This window comes from Triturus cristatus, chromosome 6 (assembly GCF_964204655.1).
Source record: "Triturus cristatus chromosome 6, aTriCri1.1, whole genome shotgun sequence".
NCBI lineage: Eukaryota > Metazoa > Chordata > Amphibia > Caudata > Salamandridae > Triturus > Triturus cristatus.
Window position 1 is genome coordinate 107,940,329 of NC_140589.1, and position 24,342 is coordinate 107,964,670.

The 24,342-nt window shown below is 48.7% G+C and overlaps 2 protein-coding genes across 4 annotated transcripts in view; both read right to left on the reverse strand.

Annotated features, from left to right (window-relative positions):
* Window positions 1-24,342, reverse strand: part of LOC146816467 (uncharacterized) — a 589,990-nt gene that overhangs the window by 180,073 nt on the left and 385,575 nt on the right. The window lies entirely within an intron of this gene.
* Window positions 15,298-16,754, reverse strand: LOC146816468 (uncharacterized). The gene is made up of 2 exons (XM_085609069.1): window positions 16,565-16,754; window positions 15,298-16,448 (listed from the first exon to the last, which is right to left on the reverse strand). The coding sequence occupies exons 1-2, from the start codon at window positions 16,752-16,754 to the stop codon at window positions 15,298-15,300; spliced, it is 1,341 nt and encodes a 446-aa protein (XP_085465195.1).

The following is a 24,342-nucleotide window of genomic DNA, read 5'->3' on the forward strand; positions in this document are numbered from 1 at the left end:
TAACTCTGTTCAGCCGTTCGGGCTGTAGCTGTGTCTAAAGGTCCTATGGAAAAATGCATGGGAAAAACGCGTTTTGGGACCCCCCTTTTTTCTCAGCCCCCACTTGACGAATCCCCCCGAGACTTTCAGGGTAGGAGCGGAGCGTAGCGCCCCATTAGTTTTGAAAATTTCGTGAGGATTCGTCGACCGGCGCCAAAGTTATTCCAAATAGAATGTTGCGGTTTTCCTATGGAAACAGGGTCCTAACTATAACTACCTACTGGCGACCGCCAGTAGGTAATATATATATATATATATATATATATATATATATATATATATATATATATATATATATATATATACATACATACACATATACACACACACACACGCAGCCTGAAAACATGTTACTAGGCTCAAAACAGCCACACTTGCATTGTAAATCTTTTACATTTGAAAAAATTAAGACAGAAGTCACAACATACTTATGATACATATAAAGAAAACTGCTTTGAGTTTGCTTTGAAACACACTATTTTTCTTTTCAAAGGTAAAAAGGCAAGATCAAAATTAGCCTGGAAAGGCTGCATATAGAAACCATTGGAATACTGGCGCCGTGCCTTTTTAGACCTCCAGGAGCCCCCAGGCTCCCATCATGCACCACAGGTGACCAGTCAGTTCTTTTGGACAGCGAATAACAGTTTAATCACAGTATGGGTAACAGATACATATATATGGCCATGGTATTCGTCCGGGGAGGAGGGAGGGTTGCTTATGACATTGATGAGTATACCCCTGGAAGAGAACTAGGATTACAGGTAAGTAACTTATGCTTCTCTTCTAGGGGATACTCATCAATAGCCATAAGCACTGAATAGAGTAGCAAGCCCATTCCCCTACCGTGCAGAAGAATACCAGCATATCAAAACCATTTTACCAAAACATATTGCCCAAACAAATTTCTCAAGGATGCTTGACCAAATTGAGCATCTGCTTGAGTGTCAGAATCAAGGCAGTAATGGCGTGCGAAAGTCTGGACCGAACGCCATGTGGCTGCTTTACAAATTTCTTGAATAGGTAAGCATTGCTACCGTAGCAGCTTTGCCTCTTGTAGAATGAGCCCTCGGCTTGCCCGGGAGCTGCTTATGTACCAGTTCATAAGATAACATGGTACATGACACTTTCCATCTAGAAATGGACCTTTTAGAGGCAGGGACACCAGTCTTCAATGGACCATAATTCACAAACAGTTGGTCAGACTTTCGTACACTTTTTGTTAAGATAGATTTTTAACAGTCTTTTTAAATCTAGATAGAGCAGAGATTTCTCTGCAGGAGTGACAGGCTTTACAAAGAAAGTATGAAGAGTAACCGACTGGTTGATGTGAAACTCCAAGATCACCTTAGGAAGGAATCTCGGGTGAGTACGTAACACCACTCTGTTCGCGTGAAAAACGAGATAAGGCTCTGTAGAGCATAAGGCTTGTATCTAGATTACCCTGCGGGCAGATGTGATTGCTACGAGAAAAGCAGTCTTCCACGAAAGATGCTGAAGGGAAGCTTTGTGAATGAGTTCGAATGAAGGACCCATTAGCTTAGTGAGGACCACATTAAGCTCCCAGGAAGGGGATGGACACCTAACGGGTGGGTAGACCTTTTTTAGACACTCCAGGAAATCCTTAACAACTGACATTTGAAAGAAGGTAGCCTGAATGGGAGACTTTCTATATGCTGTTATCGCTGCCAGGTGAACCTTTATGGAGGAGTATTGCAAACCTGCTTTGGCCAAATATAGTAAGTATGGTAACAGTACCTGTTCCTGACCTCGAATAGGATCATGACCCTCAGCAGTACACCACATGTAAAAACGCTTCCACTTAAAAGCATAAGACTTCCTTGTAGAAGGTCTCCTAGCCTCCTTCAAGATCTGCATGCAGTCTTGAGAGAGACATAAATTTTCATACTGGATGAACTCAGGAGCCATGCTGAGAACCTCGGACGGCAGGTTGGGATGGAACACCTTGCCTCCCGTCCTGGTCAACAGATCCGGATGACATGGCAACCTCCTGTGTGGTACTTTGGACAGATGAAGTATGTCCGGGTACCAACCCTGGCGAGGCCACTTTGGAGCAACCAGGATCATCTCTGCCTTGGAATCCTGATCACCATGGGAATGAGGGGAATCGGTGGAAAGGCGTAGAGTAATGTCTCTGACTAGTCTATCAACAGAGCATTCCCCTTGGATCCTGGTTGCGGGTACCTGGAGGCGAAGACGCGGCATTTTGCATTTTCTGCGTAAGCGAAGAGATCGATATCTCGTGTTCCCCAGTTGTGGAAGATATCTTGCATCACTTCTTGTTTTAGCACCCAGTCGTGTGCTTCTGCGAAATGCCTGCTTAGGCCATCCGCTTGGACGTTGAGAACGCCTGGTAAGTGAATTGCAGAGATTTTCATGTCTCGTGCCAGAAGCCACTTCCAAATAGCCTGTGCTTCCAGCGATAGGGGTCTGGACCTGGTGCCCTCCTGCTTGTTCAGGTAGTACATCGTTGTTGTATTGTCCGTCTTAACAAGCAGAGCAGTCGATTTCATGGAAGGAAAAAACGCTTTGAGAGCCAGATGAACCGCTCTGAGCTCTAGCATGTTTATGTGGTATAGTTGCTCTTTCTCTGACCACATTACTTGGATCTGTAGTGGCCCCATATGAGCACCCCATCCCTGAAGGGAGGTATCCGTCACCAGAGACTGCTTGGGCAGCTCCTGTTGAAAGGGGACTCCTACGATGAGATGAGACCATTGCTTCCACCATCTGATAGGGAGCCGGACAGACAGAGGTAGAAATAAAGTGTCCTCCCAGGGACTGGAAATCTGGGACCACTGATCCTCTAGAGTCTGCTGTAGAGGTCTCATGTGAAGTCTGGCATTTTGAACTAGAAAAATGCACGAGGCCATCGAACCCAGTAGAGATGAGACCTGCCTGGCCGTGGGCTGGGTTATCTTTAGGAGAGTCTGACATTTGTAGAGAATGGATGATAGTCTCTCCTCCGGAGGATACGCTCTTGCATTTACTGTGTCCAAAGTTGCGCCCAGGTAATGTATCCTGTGTCGGATTGAGGATGGATTTTTTAAAATTGACGTGGAGACACAGTTGATGCAGTTGTTGCATGCAGTACGCGAGGTGCTGCTGTAGAAGACTTGGAGACGCACTCTTCAGAAGCCAGTCGTCTAAGTAAGGGTAGACGAAAATGTGTTTCTTCCTCAAGAAAGCAGCTACTGCTGCCATACACTTCAAGAATGTGCGAGGAGCCAACTTCAGAACGAAGGGCAGAACAGTGAACTGAAAGTGGTCTGACTGGATGCGAAACCTTAGAAACTTTCGATGCTTTGGAGAGATTGGGATGTAGAAATAGTCATCTTGAAGATCTATGGAGCACATCCAGTCCCCTTGATGTAGATGCAGGATTATTTAATGTAATGCCAGCATTCTGAACCTCTCTCTCAGAATGAACTTGTTGAGATGCCTGAGATCTAGTATAGGCCTGAACCCCTTGTTTGGACCTTTCTTTGGGAACAAAAAATATCGGGAGTAGATCCTCTGTCGACTTTGATGCCATGAGACCTCCTCAATGGCGTCCTTTAGAAGTAGAGCCGACACCCTTTTCTCTCAGAAGATTTATGCGATGGATGACAGTCTTTCGAGGAGCAATAGAAGGTAGAGGGGACTTGAACCTGATGGAATACCCATTCCTCACAATATTGAGCAGCCACTTGTCTAGTGTGATTTTGGTCCACTCTTCCAGGTAGAAACGGACACCCCCCCCCCCCCCCCCCAACAGAGTGGGTAACTGAGTTAGGGGAAGCAAGCAGTCACTGCTTCTGTTGTTGCTTGGCAGCAGATGTGGACTCCCTGAAGTTCCCTCCTCGTCCTCTACCAGGACGACGCTGGTAGGACTGTGATCTTCCTTGATGTTGCTGTGAGGACCACTGAGGGGTTTGAACCCTCTGTTGGTATTGGCGCTGATCGTAAGGGCGGTAGCGTCGCCTGAAGTCCTTCCTCTTCTCGAGTCCGACAGCCTTCACTGTATCCAGTTCGGTCTTCATCCTGGACATTTCGTCATCAGCATGAGAGCCGAAGAGCGATGTGTCATTGAAGGGGAGATTGAGAATACGATGTTGCGCCTCTGGCTTCAAACCCTTCAATCTCAGCCAGGCAGAGCAACGGGCACAAACCCATGTGCATAACCATGGGCAGCTAAGTCAGAAGCATCAGCCGCTGCACTGATGACCAGATTGGCCACCAGACCACCTTCATGAAGGATTTTCAGGAAATCTTGCTTGTCTTCTTTAGGAAGCTTCACAGAGAAGCGTGAAATAGTACCACAAAGAGCGGTCATACCGATCCAGTAAGGCTGAGGCGCTGGCTACCTTCATATAAGATGCCGAGGTGGTGCACATTCTCTTGCCAACCGAATCCACAGCCTTACTGTCTGTATCCGGGGGCACCGCAGATGATGCTGCCCCCATCTGGTTCTTCCATGCCTCTGAAACAATAACTGAGTCCGATGGAGGGTCAGCCCACAGAAAAAAGGGGTCCTTCTCAGGAGCCTTGTACTTTTTAGTGATCCGAGATGGGGCCGCCCCCATCGATGCTGGAGGAAGGAACTTTTGAAGAGCAGGCTCTAGCAGGCCAGGCACTAGGGGAAGCAATGGTCTAGAGGAAGACCTTTGGTGAAGTGTTTCGAAGAGGACTAATGTTTTAATGGTGGACACAGGCATTGCAATCTTAAGCTTCGCAGCCCCTCGACATAAGAGCCTCATTGACGGTCATGATCTCATCAATAGGCGATATTCTACTCGGAGGAAAGGAAGTAAGAGTAGGAGAGTAATCTGCCTTGGAATCTGAAGACCACGAGGAAGATCTATGGCTTTGTCTTCTAGGAGAGCGGTGGCGAGATCTGGGTGCCCAACGCCTAGGAGAACGTGATGAGCGCCTTCTCAAAGATGGGGACCTTCGTGGAGTGGCACGTCGCTCATGTCTTTCAGATGAGTGTACTGATTGATTTATAGGCTGGTGAGGATTCAGGAGTGACTTCCACTATCTGAAGTCCTGGGTAGGAAGAGGCACTCCTTGACATCACCAACTGGGCGTCCCGCGGTCTCTCGACGCCGCCCTAGGTCTCTTTGCAGGAGAAGATCTCATCGTCGACCTGGATCGCGATCTTCTTAACCTAGATAGAGAGGGTGTTTTTCGAGATCTCGACGGCGATCTCCTCGATGGCGAATGCCTGTGCGAATACCTGTGCTGGCGCGTCGACGGCGAGCAACTGTGCCTCACCGGCGTCGATGACCGCAGTGTTCAGCTCTACTTCGATGCAAGTGGACCTCTCGACGTCGGCGAGCTCTACGTCGCCATGGCACCTCTCGGCAGCGGGCTTCGACATTGGTGGGTCGACGTCGAGCCACGGCCTCTTGACGTCGTAGGCGAGACAGACCTGGACCGCCTACGCGTTACTGTCAACTTCTTCCTATGGGACTTCTCACCTGAAGTCGGTTGCATCGATGGCGAAGGACGCCTCGACGTCGATTTCGACGCCAACTCGGAACACCAAAGTATTTTGGATGTCGATCTGTCCCTCAACGGCGTGTGAGACCGATGTTTCCTTTTCTCTTTACGCTCCAGCCTTGGTTGAGAGGAGGGCTTCTTTGAGGGATGTTCTTCTCGCCCACTTGCTGTTTCTTTTCCTCTCTCCTGCATGGAGTGCAGCTTAATCTTCTCCCTTGCCCTAGGGGTTCTTTTTGAAAACTAGCTGCCGTGGTAACACTGGTCTGGTTTGTGAGATGAAAGAAGACAAGCAATACAGACCGAGTGATGGTCTGACTTAGCCATCTTTTTTCTACAGGCCGGGCACTTATTAAATAATGCCGGCATTAGGACAGGAAAAAATAGCCAAAAGAAAAAAAAAAAACCAATTAGTAAGCTACGTACTAAAGATGTCGAGTGAAACTAAAAAAGTTTAATTTAAACCACAAAAATAGTGATAAAAATGACTAACTGGTGAGCTCAATGCTCCAGGATTCCCACAGAAGGAGCCGGAAAAAACAACTGACCTAACAGTCACCTGTGGTGCATGATGGGAGCCTGGGGGTTCCTGGAGGTCTTAAAGGCACGGCACCAGTTTTCCAATTGTTTCTATTTGCAGCCTTTCTAGGGTAATCTGCCTCTATGATCTTGCCTTTTTACCTTTGAAAATAAATGTTGTGTGTTTCAAAGCAAACTCAAAGCAGTTTTCTTTATATGTAGCATAAGTATATCATGTTTTATATGTCTTCATTTTTTCAAATGTAAAAGATGTACAAAGCAATTGTCGAAGTTTTGAACCTAGTAACATGTTTACAGGCTGCAAATGTGTATATATATGCATATTATCTACATATCCACTTCAGACGGAGCACTCGCGGGCGGGTGCCGGTTTGCGGTAGTGGACCCCGCTAAGTAATTTCGCTCAATTCCTTCAGTGGTAGATTAATACCGCACTCACGGGGGGGGGGGGGGTTTGGGCGATTGAAGGAGGCATGTTTAAAAGGCCTTTCAATGGTGCACTGAAATCAAGAAGGGACAAGTACTCTCATACTAACGTGAGTGCCATCTTGAAATTATGTATACATATACAGTATTTCGGCTTAGACTGTGTTCCAATAAATGTTCGCGTGGGAGATAGGCTACGCAAATTACAGAGACTAGAATCAAGATACATTATAGATACGCTCACAAAATTTCCAAGGCAATTGAACAGTGGGGAACATTTAGCTGTTCATATAGGCTCCTAGTTTGCAGTAGCTACAGTGGATACATGAGCTTCTTGAGTAAATAAATATTAGAGTATAGAATGTTTTTTGAACTTCTGATAATACATGGGTTCCAAACAAATGGAACGCGTTACTTACCTGTAACTGCGGTTATCCAGTATTGGTATCTTTCATAGATTCACATGCCTGAATCATTCCCCGTCGTCGGGATGGGAGTCACCGGTAAATAACAAAGCAATGTCTAGAAGACATATAGAGTAACAGGCCCCAAAGGGCCCTAGCTTAGAAAGCTATCCACGTCCTTATGTAAAAAGGACCAAAGTTTGGCCAGTAGCCAATCAGCTAGCACCACCCTCTAGAACCCTCCTGGAAGGAGCTCTAGTCCCTCAGATTTTCGTAAGCACAGTGCTAAGTAGTTGTATCACTGAGAGATTCAAGAGAGCCCTTCCAGGGGAGGTGGGTGGGTTGCATGTGAATCTATGAAATATACCAATACTGGATAACCGCAGTTACAGGTAAGTAACGCGTTCCTTATCCAGTATTAGGGTATCTTTCATAGATTCACATGCCTGAATCAGACTAGTAAGCAATACAAAGCACATTTCGGCAGGCACAGTAAATATACAGTCACTAGATAATAACATATCCATGTGAAAGATAAAGTATCAAAGAACCATAACCCAGGTAATGCCAACATAACAGTGTGAAATGTGCGTAAAGAGACCAGGATGGTGGGATGAAAAAGGAAAGGGCTCACCTCTATTGAAATAGATGACGGAGTACAGCTTGCCCCACTGCAGCATCCTTCATGAACTCCGTGTCCAGGCAGTAACTACAACTCCCATAAGTCCTTGGAGAAAGCTCATTGGAGCAAGCCTATCAGCCTATCAGAAGGCAGAAAGTGGTATTAAGGTGTGGCAAGAAACGCTGTGCACTTGGTAAACCAGCCTATGAAGAAGGAATACGATCCGAAACGCGTCGGCTACATCCCACTGAGTGTTGAGGCCTGAGGAGATTGATTGCATCTAGAGTGCGCTTCGCTGAATGGGCAACTTGGAGCAGAATATTTTCACGGTAGCCCAACCGTGGACAGCGCAACACCGCACACGCAAGCGGGCCGTGGGGCTTGAAATCACGTCTGGCTCCTTGGGGGAAGCGAGATTCATCGCATCCAGAGTGCGCGTCGCTTGTGGGCAACTCGGAGCAACATGTTTTCACGGCAGCCAAGCCGTGGAATGCGCACCACCGCATCATAACAGCGGTTTGAGGGGCTTGGAATCACGTCAGGCACCCTGGGAGAAGCAATACCCAGCAATAGAGACCCAGCACACGATGGGGCCCATTTGAGGGTTTGATTTGGGGACCCTATGCACACAGCACCCATTTGGGTAGAATGAACTGCACTACAACTCCCATAAGTCCTTGGAGAAAGCTCATTGGAGCAAGCCTATCAGAAGGCAGAAAGTGGTATTAAGGTGTGGCAAGAAACGCTGTGCACCTGGTAAACCAGCCTATGAAGAAGGAATACGATCCGAAACGCATCGGCTACATCCCACTGTGTGTTGAGGCCTGAGGAGATTGATTGCATCTAGAGTGCGCTTCGCTGAATGGGCAACTTGGAGCAGAATATATGCATATTATCTACATATCCACTTCAGAGGAGCACTCGCGGGCGGGTGCCGGTTTGCGGTAGTGGACCCCGCTAAGTAATTTCGCTCAATTCCTTCAGTGGTAGAGAAATACAGCACTCAGGGGGGGGGCGATTGAAGGAGGCATGTTTAAAAGGCCTTTCAATGGTGCACTGAAATCAAGAAGGGACAAGTACTCTCATACTAACGTGAGTGCCATCTTGAAATTATGTATACATATACAGTATTTCGGCTTAGACTGTGTTCCAATAAATGTTCGCGTGGGAGATAGGCTACGCAAATTACAGAGACTAGAATCAAGATACATTATAGATACGCTCACAAAATTTCCAAGGCAATTGAACAGTGGGGAACATTTAGCTGTTCATATAGGCTCCTAGTTTGCAATAGCTACAGTGGATACATGAGCTTCTTGAGTTAATAAATATTAGAGTATAGAATGTTTTTTGAACTTCTGATAATACATGGGTTCCAAACAAATGGAACGCGTTACTTACCTGTAACTGCGGTTATCCAGTATTGGTATCTTTCATAGATTCACATGCCTGAATCATTCCCCGTCGTCGGGATGGGAGTCACCGGTAAATAACAAAGCAATGTCTAGAAGACATATAGAGTAACAGGCCCCAAAAGGCATTAGCTTAGAAAGCTATCCACGTCCTTATGTAAAAAGGACCAAAGTTTGGCCAGTAGCCAATCAGCTAGCACCACCCTCTAGAACCCTCCTGGAAGGAGCTCTAGTCCCTCAGATTTTCGTAAGCACAGTGCTAAGTAGTTGTGTGAGAAGTTGGCCTGATGTATGATGTCACTAGTTCTAGTGTACACCTTATATCAGTCCAAATACCCTTATGGTGATTGGTTGTAAAGTCAACCTTATAGACCAGCTATCCTAGTGGTAGCATGGACAAGAGCAGTCTTAGGCTAAACTCTGAATGGCATGTGAAGCCAGCTGTGATACCATATATAATCCCTTGAATACCAAATGAAAGGACACCACAACAGATATATATATAAAATAAAGTGTATTTATTCTAGTCAAACCCTCAGCACTCTTTATGAGATTAGAGGTAAGTACAACACAGTCTTATTTAAGCATACATTAAGTCACACAGGTAAGTAATACAGTTAGGCCCTAGGGGCCACGCAAACCATATACTAAGTAAGTGGTATAAGAACCACTGTCACGGAAATAGAATAGGCCTAGGCCTAGGGAATCGCTGGGGCTACACTACACTAGCGTTAGTTAGGAAGTGGGAGGCCCACGGGATTCGTGTGCAGAGTGGAAACACTCACGCGTAATGCGTAAAAGTCAATAGCAATAGTACAGTTTAGAAAACGGTAGATTTAGGACACTTCCGGGGTAGCTAGGAAGTTGAGACTTGAAAACTAGACACTAGGATAGTCACTATCCTGATGAGCACCGGAGTACCCAAGTTACCTAGCCCACAGGCTGCGGGTGCATAGGGGTGAAGATGCATCGTTTTCGTCGTCGACTCCTATGGATGCCTGAAGAAAGATGCTGACAGGCAGTCAGTGAAGAGTGTCCGGTGGATCCCAAGGCTGGGATCAAGAAGAGAAGAAACCTGCAAGCAGAAGGGACAGAGTCAAGGTCACTAGCCAGTGACCACGTGGAACCAGGAAGGAACCAGGCGATGTCGTGAAGATTGCAGGTGAAGGTGAAGCTTGTCGCTGCAGCCAGGAGGACCAGGAAGCGTCGAGGACGACCAGGAGGCGAGCTGTCCCACGAAGGCTCTTGCTGTCGGCGGCGTCGAAGTTGGACTAGGACTCACCAAGCCTTGGCAAGCGGAACGAACGAAGGACTTGCTTCTGGTGCAGACCAGGAAGGTCTGGGGTGCTTCTTCTTTGCAGAGAAGCGGGAGCCAGTCTGGAGGAGCCAAACCAGCGCAGAAGATTTCAGGGTGCGTCGTCCCAAAGGCCACTAGCCAGCGGGCAAGCAACCGGACAGACGCGGCAAGCAGGAAAATTGCTGAAGGGCCCCACGCAGGACTCGTGGAGTGTGGGGGGCTGATCTTCGGTGCAGATGGTGCTTGGGGTTGGGGCTTCTCAATCCCCGGTGCACAACTTCGAGGGTACCTCAGAAGCTGCGCTTTAAGTTACTAGCCACTTTTTCCAGGTAGCCGGTCCCACGTCGCTAGTCGCCTCCACGGATCTCAGCTCTGCTGCAGATGTGGATCAGGGTCGGAGAAGTCTGGAAGTCAAGGCTCTGGTCGGGCTCTGAAGTCGGTTCCTCGTAGAACGTGGGCAAAGCAAAGGGTAGTCTCTTGATGGTGCCTGTTTGCACAGGGTAGCCACTCCTTGGCTACAAGGGAGATTCTTCAGTCTTCTTCTTTCGTCGAATGTCAAAGGTCCAGAGTTTCTGTTCAGTTTTGCAGGTTCAGGATAATCTAAAGTCTTGAGGCCCAACTCCCACTCTTATACTAATCTGGGGGGCTGGGATACCTGCTAGGTCACGCCTTATGGGTGGGACCTGGGAGGGGGTGGTTACACCCACTTCCCTTTGTCCAGTTTCGCGCCAGAGCTGGGGCTGGAGTGCCCCAGCGCCGGTTTGAACTGGACTATGCAAGGAACACCTTGTGTGCCCCAGGCATGTCTCATTCCTTTCAGCCCACCCTGCCCCAATACACTAAAGGCTGTCTGGGGAGGTGCTAGCACCTCCCCAAGCAGGAAACCTATTGTCCAGGCCTCCCTGGCTGGGATCACTCCCAGCTGCAGGAGGTCAGACTTGTGTCGTGGCAGCAGCATCCATTTTGTGATGCTGAGGCTTTGGTCAGAGGCTAACAGTTGAAGTATGATTTTAACATGTCTTTCCCTCTAGAAGGGGGGAATAATATTCTCATGTCCAGAAATGGCATGGGGGTATTATTCCACAGTGTTAGACACCTTACACGACATGTTTCGATAAAGCCAAACCATAGTTACCATAACCGCGAGGATTATAAGGCACTTTAAGAGTATATGGTAGGCTATATCATAGAACAGCTATAAGGACTTGGTTCCGAAAGCTGCAGACAGGCTCAGCTCATGCTAGAGCACCATCTCACATGTTACCAAGCACTCTGCCTCCAGGATTGTTAAGGCCTGCCATAGGAGTGACTGATAGGTACACATGTGTCTATATGTAAGTTAGGTATAGGAATACTACACCTAAGCAAGGGGTGATTACACGACCTTGCCCCAGCTGAGTGATCAGCCAGTTGTGTCTGATTGGAAGGCCAGTCCAGGGGTGGCATAATACATGCTGCAGCCCCTGGGAGGCCTAGGGTACACCTATGCCCTGGGTACCTAGGGTACACTGTACAGGGTCCAATAAGGTGATCCTTACCAATTGGGTATGTACCTAGGGTACATGGAGTCCATTTTAAAGAGAGAGCAGACAGCCTGAGACCCTGAATGGCAGGATCTCAGGCCAACTAAGTCGAAAAACCAGCTAGACACTAGGCAAAAAGTTGGGGGTAACCATAGTCAGATATCCACCTTCCTACAAGTTGTATCACTGAGAGATTCAAGAGAGCCCTTCCAGGGGAGGTGGGTGGGTTGCATGTGAATCTATGAAAGATACCAATACTGGATCACCGCAGTTACAGGTAAGTAACGCGTTCCTTATCCAGTATTAGGGTATCTTTCATAGATTCACATGCCTGAATCAGACTAGTAAGCAATACAAAGCACATTTCGGCAGGCACAGTAAATATACAGTCACTAGATAATAACATATCCATGTGAAAGATAAAGTATCAAAGAACCATAACCCAGGTAATGCCAACATAACAGTGTGAAATGTGCATAAAAAGAGACCAGGATGGTGGGATGAAAAAGGAAAGGGCTCACCTCTATTGAAATAGATGACGGAGTACAGCTTGCCCCACTGCAGCATCCTTCATGATCTCCGTGTCCAGGCAGTAATGCCTGGTGAATGTATGCGGCGTCTTCCATGTGGCCGCTCTACAAATATCCACCATGGACACTCCTGCAAACAGTGCCATGGAAGTAGACATCGCCCTTGTAGAATGGGCACGAACTGCTGATTGCAGTGGACGTCCTGCCTGTTGGTGACAGAAGGTTATGACTGAAGAGATCCAGTGGGAAATGCTCTGTTTGGTGAGCGGAAGTCCTTTTCTAGGCCTACTGTATGCCACAAAAAGTTGATTAGACTTCCGAAATGTTTTAGTCCTTTCAATGTAAAACTTGAGGCAGCGCTTAATATCTAATGAATGAAGAGCCTTTTCTGCCACTGTGTGTGGATTCGGGAAGAATGAACGTAGTATGATAGGTTCATTGAGGTGGAACGGAGTCGGAACCTTAGGGATAAACTTCGGATTCGTCCGAAGAATGACCCTGTCCCGTTTGAACTGAATGAAAGGGTCCTGGATTGAGAACGCCTGTAGTTCTCCAACCCGTCTTGCCGAGGTAAGGGCCAGCAGGAGTGCAAGCTTCCAGGAGACCTACTTAATATCTGCTCTGTGGATTGTCTCAAACGGGTGTTTCATCAGCTGAGCCAAAACCGTGTTAAGATGCCAAGCCGGTGGTACAGGCTTCACTGGAGGAAAAGTTCGAAACAGCCCTTTAAGAAATTGTTTGATAAGTCTGTGAGACCACAAAGATGGACCTGTAGAGGACCTCCGAAAGCGAGATATCGCCGCTAGGTGTACTTTGATGGAGGCATGAGCTAGACCGGATTTTGCGAGATGCAGGAGATACGGTAAAATCTGTTCCGGGGTTGAAGAAAGAGGGTGCAACCCGTTTGTTTTGCACCATATGCAGAATAGTTTCCATTTCAGTGAATACGTCTTGTTGGTGCTATCCGCTCGAGCTCGAGCTAGGATTTATTTGCAATCCAGAGGAATGTCTAAGCCCTGGAATTCTCTGTACTCAGGAGCCATGCAGATAACTTGAGAGACGCTGGATCCGGATGCTGAACCTGTTGATTGTGCAGCGTTAGCAGAGATGGAAACGGGTGCAGTTTGATTGGAGGTTCCAGGGAGAGGATGTGAAGCTCCGTGAACCAGTGCTGACGTGGCCAAGCTGGGGCTATCAATATCAGAGTGCAGGGCTCCGCTTTCATCTTCCGTAACACCCTGGGAATTAGGGGAAACGGCGGAAAGGCGTACGCAAAGGCATTCCCCAGAGACCCTTGTTGGGGATGCCAGCTTGCAAAGTGTTGGCATTTGGCGTTGATCTGGGTGGCGAATAGGTCCAGAGAAGGGGTGCCCCATTGATCGAAGATGCTGTTGAGGACTTGTTGGTCCAGTTCCCACTCGTGGCAAGTTGACTGCTGTGGGAATCTGCCAACACGTTGTGGACGCCTGGCACATAATCTACTCGCAGAGAGATGTTGTGAGCGAGTAGCCAACTCCAAATTTTTTGTGATTCTCGGGAGAGTGTCAGCGAGCGTGTTCCTCCCTGCTTGTTCAAATAGTGCATTGTCGTTGTGTTGTCTGTTCTGACAAGCACCATGGAGTTCTTGATTCTTGGGCGGAAAGCCACCAGAGCCAGGTAGACGGCGCGCAGCTCCAGGAGGTTGATATGAAGTGCCCTTTCTGTAGGGGACCATTTCCCGCTTATCTGAAGCTCCTGAAGGAAGGCTCCCCAGCCCTCCAGGGAAGCATCCGTGGTGATTATGTGGGGTGCTGCAGGAAGCAAGAAAGGCAAGCCTTTTGAAAGGTTCTGGGGAGACACCCACCATCGTAAGGCCTTCCTGATCACAAGTGTGACTTGGATGACGTCGTCGAAGGATCCTGTACACTGTACCCATTGATCCGACAGCTCTTCTTGAAGGGGTCGCATATGGAGACGACAATGCGGGACCAAGAGAATGCAAGAAGACATCATCCCGAGAAGGGACTTGAAGAGACGCACTGACAGCGTCCTTTCGGACATTATCCTGAGAGCTAAAGCCTGCAGCTTGTCCTTCCGTTCCTTCGATGGAAAAGCTTTCCGTAGTACAGTGTCCAGAGTAGCGCCCAGAAAGTTCATGCGCTGAGACGGCTGAAGGACGGACTTCTCTCGATTGAGCGTTAGGCCTAGTGAATCGAAGAGCGTTAGACAGGCGTTTGAAGACCTGGACGCGCCCTGAAGAGATGGAGACTTGACTAGCCAGTCGTCTAGATAGGGAAAGAACTTGAGGATGGTGATGGCGTAGGTAGGCCGCCACTGGAGCTAGACATTTGGTAAAAATGCGGGGTGCCGATTTGAGGCCAAACGGCAGAACCCGGAACTGGTAATGTCTGCCGGCCACCACGAATCGTAGGAATTTTTTGTGGTTGCGATGTATTGGAATATGGAAATAGGCGTCTTGCAGGTCTAACGACACCATATAGTCGTTCGCATTGAGCAGATGTAATACCTCCTGAATGGTGACCATACGAAACGACTGCTGTTTCAGATTCCGTAAGTCCAATATCGGCCTCCATTTCTTCTCCTTTTTCCTGATAAGGAAGAAGCGGGAGTAGAACCCTTTTCCCCGTTGATTTGTGGGAACTCGCTCTATAGCTCCTTTTTGGAGCATAGTCTTCACCTCCAAGAGTAACAGACGTAGGTTTTTGTGAAGTGTTGGGCGGGGAGGGGTGGGAGGAGGGATTTGTATAAATTCCAGGGAATGGCCGAATTGTACTAATTGTAGGACCCAACGGTCCGTAGTTATTCTTCGCCAATTTTGGAGAAAGTGGGAAATTTTGCCGCCAATCTTGGAGGGTGGCGAGAAGGTGGAGGCAGGCCGTAGTTGTAAGTCATTGGCGTCTGGAGGTTCCCTTCTGCCGTCCACCTTTACCACGAAAGGAGGACTTCGTGTATGTGGATTGTTGCCGCTGTTGATATTGCGGCCGGTATTGCTGGGAGGAGGAGAATTAAGAACGTTGGTGGAATTCTCCCCTACCAGAGGATTGACCTCTTCCCCTGGGGCCCCGAAAGGAAGGGTTCCGGAATTGCAAAGCACCCAACGCTCTGGCAGTATCCGTGTCTTTTTTAATCCCCTGTAACGCCTCATCAATGTGGGTGCCAAAAAGAAGTTGCCCATCGTAAGGCATGTCCAACACCTTAGTCTGGACCTCCGGTCTGAAGGAGGTTGCCTTTAGCCAAGCCTGGCGTCGGAGAACTGCTGCGCCCGCTAATTGCCGGAAGCCAGTAGAAGTAATATCCATTGCACAGTCAATTATTTCCGAGGCCGATCTTTCGCCCTCAAGCAAGATCTTTTTTGCATCTTCTTTGGACTCCTCTGGCAGGTCTGCCATGTATGGTGCAATGTCTGCCCACATTTGGCGATTATAACGCCCCAAAAGAGCCAGGGGTTTAGAGGCCCTCACCGTCAAGGCCGACATGGAGGAGAACCGCTTGCCAATGGTGTCTAAGCGCCTGCCCTCCTTATCAGGTGGAGCCGTCAATAGAGCAGCCGGGTTGCTTGACCTCCTCTGTGCGGCCTGCGTAATGACCGAATCCGGCTTCGGATGGCCCGTGAGACAAACCGGAGCTGTGTCCGGCGCTTTATATTTCTTGTCCAGGCGTGGTAACACTGGGGGGACAGAGGAAGGATGTTGCATAATTTTAACTCCCTGTTCCCAAATGTAGTCTATCATTGGTATTGCTCGTACGGACTTCTTAAAGGGTTCCTTAAAGTCATAAAGGAAGCAGTCTTGCTGATGCGAGGGCATCGGAATTTGAAAACGCTGGGCCGCTCTCTCTATAATGTTATGGAAGCCGCCAATATCCTCTGGAGGCGAGTCGGCCGTGGTGGGGGCAGGAGAAGTCGGACAGGGAAGGATATAATCATCCCATTCGTCCTGGGGAGAATGGATCTCCTGAAGTTCTCCCTCTTCAGGCTCGTCCTCTTCTTCCTCATCTGTTGTGGGAGGAAGTGGCGTTGCAATAGGCTCTGATTGCAGCACCAATGGTGGCGGTCTTGGCCTTGGTGTTGGTGGCGCAACTGGTGTTGGAGGCGCCGGCGTCGGAATTGGAGGTCCGTGACCAGTGATGCAGGCAGGCAAACCATAGAAGGTGGTGGCTGCACATATTGTGGAGGTGGAACCGGTTGGTAATCCTGGTCCAAGTCCTCATAGTCAGATGTATCTTGGTATTTGACATGTAGCTGTGAAGGGCTTGTCGCAGCTGGGAACATACTGTCGTCCTCTGAATTTTCCTCCTCGAAAAGTTGAGCAGGTGGCAAAGTAGGGACCCGACTGGGTGATGTAAGGGCCGGTGTTAGTGCCCGTTTGGTGATTTTGAGGTGCACAAATGTATTTGGCGTCTCAGAGTCAATAACTGTCGACGGGCCCGTCGACAGTAGAGGTGTAGGCGGTGTAATAGGCATATGAGACAGCGTCGATGAGGACAGCGATGGCGGTGTCGTCGTCAGTGAGGAAGACGAGAATTGTTTCTTTGACGACGACGGCGTCGACGATACTGGTCTCGTCGACGGTGTTCTTGTCGTCGTCGACGACGAGGACGGTCTCGTCGACGGAGGCTTCGTCGACGTGGGTGTCGACGATGGCGCTGTCATCGACGATCCTGCTGTCGACGATGTCGTCGGCGGCTTAGCTGACGACGACGACTTTTTGATTTTCAGCGTCGACGAGATCATTTTACCAGCCGTCGACGATGGTGTTGTCGTCGTCGACGTGGTCATTGAGTGGAATATGACCGTAGATATCGTCGCCGTCGACGAAGTTACGACTGCCGTCGATGGATGTCTTTTCGTCGATGAAGCCACCGTCGACGAGGTGGTCGTCGGCGACGGGGCAGAAACTGGCTTCTTAAAAGTAACCTGGACATCTGGAGGAGAGGTGATTCCTGGCATAGACGAGTCCAGAACCTCGGAAGACCTTTTGTGTGGCTTCTTAGGAGGTGGCTGCGACTAAGGGCCCAGAGAGTACGCCCTTGGTCGCTTGCGTGAGGAGTGAGAAGATATAATAGAACTCTCACTCTCCTCAGAGGACACCACAGAGTCCTTGTCCTTCAGCCTTTGTAGCCAGATTAAAAGGCGCCCTTCTCTGTCCTTCAGGGTCTTAGATGAAAAGGTACGACATACCTTGCAATCCTTGGCACTGTGGCTTGGGTACAGACAATAAAGGCAGTCCTTATGCTGATCATCCACGTGGAGCCTTTTCTTCCCACAGGAAGCACAGGATCTGAAGAGTCCTTTCTTAGGAGTATCAGCCATGACAAATCAGAAAGTTTTGAGTAGAAAACACTGGAAAACCAGAAGCAATGAGCAGAGCTCAGTGGAGACTCCCTTAGCACGACGTGCGGTAGAAAATCTGAGGGACTAGAGCTCCTTCCAGGAGGGTTCTAGAGGGTGGTGCTAGCTGATTGGCTACTGGCCAAACTTTGGTCCTTTTTACATAAGGACGTGGATAGCTTTCTAAGCTAGGGCCCTTTGGGGCCTGTTACTCTATATGTCTTCTAGACATTGCTTTGTTATTTACCGGTGACTCCCATCCCGACGACGGGGAATGATTCAGGCATGTGAATCTATGAAAGATACCCTAATACTGGATAAGTATGGAGTGCACGAATATGGAGTTTGATAGGAAGGGACTTTTGCCGATTCACGGCTAGATTCAGTAAGATGTTATGTGGTACAGTACAGTAGATACACGGCTGAATTATTTGATTTGGTAATAAGCTGATTTATAAGTACTAATTCGGATCATAATTATGTAAAGAATGAAGTATACTGTTAATGAATTTCTATTTGAAATGTATATGTATACATAATTTCAAGATGGCACTCAAGTTAGCATGAGTGCTTGTCCCTTCTCGCGTTTGTTTGCTGTTGGTTGCTGAACAAAATCTTCAAGCGCCCCCCGTGAGTGCGGTATTTCTTTACCACTGAAGGAATTGACCGATATATATATATATATATTTTATCTACTGGCGGTCGCCAGTAGATAGTTATAGTTAGGATCGTGTTTCCATAGGAAATCCGCAACATTCTATTTGGAATAACTTTGGCGCCGATTGACGAATCCTCGCGAAATTTTCAAAATAGGTGGGGTGCTCCGCTCCTTCCCTGAAAGTCTCGGAGGGATTCGTCAAGCGGGGGCTGAGAAAAAGGGAGGGTCCCAAATCGCGTTTTCCCCATGCATTTTTCCATAGGACCTTTAGTCCAAGCTACAGCCCGAACGGCTGAACAGAATTACTTGAAATTTGGCAGAGAGGTAGTCCTCAGGTCAGGGATGGGCCTTTTGCAGGTCTGGTGTAAATCAGTTCAGTATTTCCTGAGAAAATAGCATTTAAAAGCATATATATATCTGTAAGCGCGCACCGTGCTCGTACGGTAAAACTTACCGTACACGCACGCTGCCGTGCGCGATTCTGATTGGTTGTTAGATCTTAGTAAACATTCGAATCGGTCAAAACCAGGAAGTGTCGGCCCCCATTTTGTCTCTCGCAGTCTGAGGGGGTGAAAAACAAAGGTGGAGAACGTGAAAAGGGGGCAGGGTGGACAGTTCCTGACCCCCTAGCCTTTGTCAGGGGGTCCCAGAAGGACCACCAAGGGCCAAAATTTCCTTAAATTTTTTTGCGAAAAATCGCGGAGTACGCGTAGCGCGCGCGTACGGTAGAAACAGAAAAATTCCGCGAACTGCGCAACGTGGGCGCGCGAAGCGCACCGTGCGCACACGTTGCGCGAAGCGCACCGCGCGCGTATAAGTACGCGCACGGTGAAAAATCTTAAAAAAAAAAATATATACATAACTTAGCATTTAAAAAAACGTACAAATTCACTGAAAAAACCATAGGTTTCACACACGTTATAGTTAGGAATTAGCATTTAAAAACCTTGCAAATTCACTTAAGAAACCATAGGTTTCACACATGTTATAGTTAGCTGGACATTTCACTCGTGAAAAACCATTGAAATTCCCCCGTTAAACTTAGTGCAGGCAACTATAACTCACGCGACCGCAATCCTCTGCTGATGACGTCAGATATTACATCACTGATGACATATGTGTCTTTCTGAAAAAAAAATATTTGTAATATATGTATAGCTAAAAATTAATGGAAGAAGACATGGGTAAATAAGTGTCTAAATACAGTGTTGTAATATCTGACATCAGCAGAGGATTGCGGTCGCGTGAGTTATAGTTGCCTGCACTAACTATAACGGGGGAATTTCAATGGTTTTTCACGAGTGAAATGTCCAGCTAACTATAACATGTGTGAAACCTATGGTTTATTTAAGTGAATTTGCAAGGTTTTTTAAATGCTAATTCCTAACTATAACGTGTGTGAAACCTATGGTTTTTTCAGTGAATATATATATATATATATATATATATATATATATATATATATATATATATATATATATATATATATATATATATATATATATATGTATGTATGTGTGTGAGTAGATATATGCATATCTTTGGCTATTGCTCCGGGGTCCCCCCACGTGGGCGGGACTATTCAGTGCTAATGACTTTGATGAGTATACTCCTGGAAGAGTACTGAAGGTCTCAATTGAAAAGCACAGGGTCCACCGCCAGCTTTTTGGCACCCTGCACCCAGCCGCCCCAGTGCCGGTGGTGGTGCAGCTCCTCTGCTGGTCGCTGGCCCCTGCAGTGCGGATCTTAACCCCAGGAGCTTTACTCCCACACCAAAGTGGCCCGCTTATCAGCAGTCCCTAACCGAAGGCCCCCTTTGGCTAACACTGCGCCTCTGCACCCGGCTGCCCCAGTGCCACTGGTGGTGCAACTCGAGTGCCCATCTAGACCTTGAAGAACCTTTGTCCTAACCCCCAAAACTCCCACTCGTAAGTCGTGTACTTAACTGAGAAACCGCGAACACTTTCTCCCATAGGGACACATCTTATGAGATTTTGGGACTAAAATTTTCTAAGTGTTGGACTAATATTGTTATGGAGAAAAGATAACAAAAACTGCAAAGTATAAAAAGTCTTACTTACCTTGTATTGTGAGATCATTAGGTGTTGTACGTATGCATACCACCCCCAGTACTCAAAGTATTCTAAAAGTAACTAAAGCACAAGTTACTTGCCTTTGGTAACGATATATCTGTAAGAAACATTAGTTCGTGATAGATTCCTTACCTTAAAATTACCCCCAGGGGTCAGACTAGATCCGTAAAGTTTTCGTCAGCAGTACCCCTGCGCGTCGGAAGGTGGCGTTGTGCGGCTCCGCATCTGTTGTTGGCGTCGTGGTCGCCGTGATGAGATCTCCGCAGCTACATAGACGCAGCCCTCGCGCGCGGACATCCGTTCTGTGCACGACTTTCCGCGCCAGGAACGCAGAGCCATGCAAGATACTGACCACTGGTGCATAGAAACTAGAGCCCTAAAAGGGATGACCTTAACCCTAGAAATCAGTTCGCGGAATGGGGAGGATGGGTGGGGCGGTAAGAAGTCTATCACCAACTAATGTTTTTTACAGATATATCGTTACCAAAGGTAAGTAACTTGTGCATCTGAAAGAAACATGTAGTGATAGATTCCTTACCTTAGAATAGATACCGCAGCAATACCAACCCAGGTGGTGGGTCTGCGAACCAAGATCACACCAGGAAGTCCCAGAGAACAGAACGGCCAAAGAAGCAGTCTCTCAGGACTTGGCTGCCCAGGCAATAATGCTTAGTAAAAGTGTGCAACGAATCCAACATAGCTGCCCGACAGATGTCTTGTAAGGGGACACCACGTCCCAGTGCCGTAGTGGCAGCAGTCGCCCTGGTGGAATGGGTACGCAAATCTACCGGAGCCTCCTTTTTGGCCAGAGAATAACAGGCTTTAATACACAAGACGACCCATCGGGAGACAGTGCGCTTGTGTACGGCCCGACCTTTCTTGGCACCTACATAGCCAACAAACAGCAGGTCATCCACCCGAAACTGTTGTGTGCGATTCAGTTAAAATGAGAGCTCACGTTTTGGGTCCAGGCAGTGGAGCCTCTCTTCCTCTCTGGAAGGATGCGGAGGCGGAAAGAAGGTGGGCAAGGTGATGGTCTGCCCAATGTGAAAGGCAGTAACAACCTTTGGCATAAAGGATGGACATGTCCTGAGCACAACCCTGTCCGGATGGACAGACAGAAAAGGAGGTTTGCAAGAAAGAGCCTGGACCTCACTCACTCTCCTAGCAGAGGTGATGGCAACCAGGAAACCAGTCTTCAAAGTTAACAGACGAAGAGGACAGTTATGAAGAGGCTCAAATGGAGCGCACATTAAATATGTGAAAACCAGATTTTAGTCCCACTGTGGCATTACGAAGGGAATAGGAGGGAAATGATGAGTAATGCTTTTGAGGAATCTATCAATAGGGGACTTGAAAAGAGAGGGCTGATCAGGAAGCCTAAGAAAGATTGAAATAGCAGAAAGGTAGCCCTTGATTGTGCCCAGAGCAGAGCCATGCTGGGTCAAAAAATGAAGTAACAGTAGGACTTCAGAAAGAGGGTCAGAAAGGAGATCCACAGCCTTTGCTGTGCACCATGCCACAAATGTGTTCCACCTGCAGGCGTATACCAACTTAGTAGAAGGACGACTGGCTGCCAGAATGACATCACAGACTTCAGAAGGCAAGTCAAAAGGAATCAACTGTCGCCGCTCAATCTCCACGCAAAGAGGTGGAGACTGGACAGGTTCAGGTGGAGGACCGTCCTCTGCTGCTGCGACAGAAGATCCTCCCGAAGAGGTAGAAGGATCGGGGGATCGATGGTCATACTGAGTAGCTCGGGATACCCAACTCTGAGCCCAGTCCGGAGCTAAAAGAATAACTTGAGCCCGGTCACGCCTGATCATCTTCAGCACTCTGGGCAGGAGTGGTATAGGCAGAAAGGCGTTCAACAGACTGCAAATCCACTCGCAACAAAAAGCGTCGCCTAGCGAGTGCCGCCTTGGAAACTCCAACGCGCAGAACTGCTGACATTGCGTGTTCTCTGCGGTGGCTAATAGATCTAACCAAGGCTCTCCGCACTGTTGGAAGAGACCTTGCGCCACCTCTGAGTGAAGACTCCATTCGTGATCCATCATGCACCTGCAGCTGAGTTCGTCCGCCCTGGCGTTCAGTGAACCTGCCAGGTGTTGAACCACCAGGAAAATGCCCCGATGTACCAGCCATGTCCAGAGGTGCAGAGCCTCCTGACATAGGGTCCACAACCCCACCCCTCCATGTATATTGCAGTACCACATGGCAGTGTTGTCTGTGAACACCTGCACTACTCTCTTCTTGACAGAGGGAAGGAATTCCTTCAGTGCAAGTCGGATCACCCGGAGCTCCAGAAGGTTGATATGGAGCCTGGACTCGACCAGAGGCCTCTGATCTCTGCCTCTCCCATGTGGCTGCCCCATCTCAGGAGGGACGCATCCATCACCACTGTGTGCTCCGATTTAGGAAGGGAGAGGGATCTGCCATTGACTCAATGCCGGTTTGTGAGCCACCATTGCAATTGTTGTGCAGTGCCTTCCGAGATCTGGACATAAACCGGCAGGTTCCTCTGATGGTGGTCCCACTGCAGAGCCCGCATATGCCTCCTGGCATGATCCATCAGCAGGATGCAGGAGGCCATGAGGCCCAGCAGCCTCAGGGTCATTCTGACCGAAACTCGGGACAAGGGCTGAAAGATCGGAATCATAGTCCCGGACGCACTGTTCGGGAGGAAAGACCCAAAACTGCGCCCTGTCCAGAACCGCTCTGATGAAGAGGAGCTTCTGAGAGGGAATGAGGCGCGACTTTGGCACATTGATGGAGAACTCCCACAAATGCAGGAAGTCGGCCGTAGTCTGGAGGTGGGAGACTACCGTCTGGGGCGAGCCCGCCTTCAACAGCCAGTCGTCGAATTAGGGGGAAGATTGGAACACCTGATCTGCGCAGATTAGTTGCGACCATCGCCATCACTTTCGTGAACACCCAAGGTGCGCTGGTAAGGCCAAAGGGGGGCACAGTAAACTGAAAATGCTCATGGCCTACCGTAAACCGCCGGTAGGACGGGAATGTGGAAATATGCGTGCGGCAGGTCAAACGCTACCGTCCAATTACCAGGGTCGAGGGGAGACAAGACCTGAGCTAGAGTGAACATCTTGAACTTCTCATTACGGAGGGATCAATTGATGTCCCTGAGGTCCAAGATAGGACGCAGGCCCTTGTCCTTCTTGGGCACCAGAAAGTAGTGTGAGTAACAACCACGTCCTACTTCTGGCGTAGAAGCGCGCTCGATGGCCCTCTTGGCCAAGAGGAGCGTGACTTCCTGTTGAAGAAGTGCCAAGTGCTCCCCCGACATGGGGTGGTACTGGGGTGGCATGGCTGGAGGGGTAGTCTCGAAAGGGAGGGAGTAGCCCCTTCGGACTATTTGTAAAACCCACCTGTCCGAAGTGATGGTGCGCCAGTGGGGGAGGTGATGCGAATCCTGCCGCCCACTGGCGTTTGATGGGCCTGAAAAACCGGACTAGGAAGGTTTAGAGGCAGTGGTGGCTGGGGTGAAAGTGGACTGACCCTCCCGCTTGCCCCCTGACCTGGCGGGTCCCACGTCCGTGGCCGTGCTGAGACTGTTGCTGTGCACGAAAGGAGCGAAAAGCAGAAGGCAGAGGAGGGCGCGTGCCGGAAAGGTCCAAGGACTTGGCCGTAGCCCGAGAGTCCTTAAAGCACTCCAAGGCACTATCGGCTTTGTTGGCAAAAAGGCAAATGCCATCAATGGGCATGTCCATCAGAGTGTTCTGGACATCCCCAGAAAAAACAGTTGTCCTCAGCCATGCGTGGCGACGGAGCGCCACGGTCGTGGAAATCACCCTGCCTAGCGAATCGGCGGTGTCAAGGCCACAACGGATAGTGAACTTGGCTGCATCCCTCCCTTCAGCAATAGCTTGAGAGAGCACTTTCCTGGCCTCCTCCGGACAGTGAGGCAGCACATGCACCACCGTATCCCACAAAGAGTGGGAATAACGGCCCA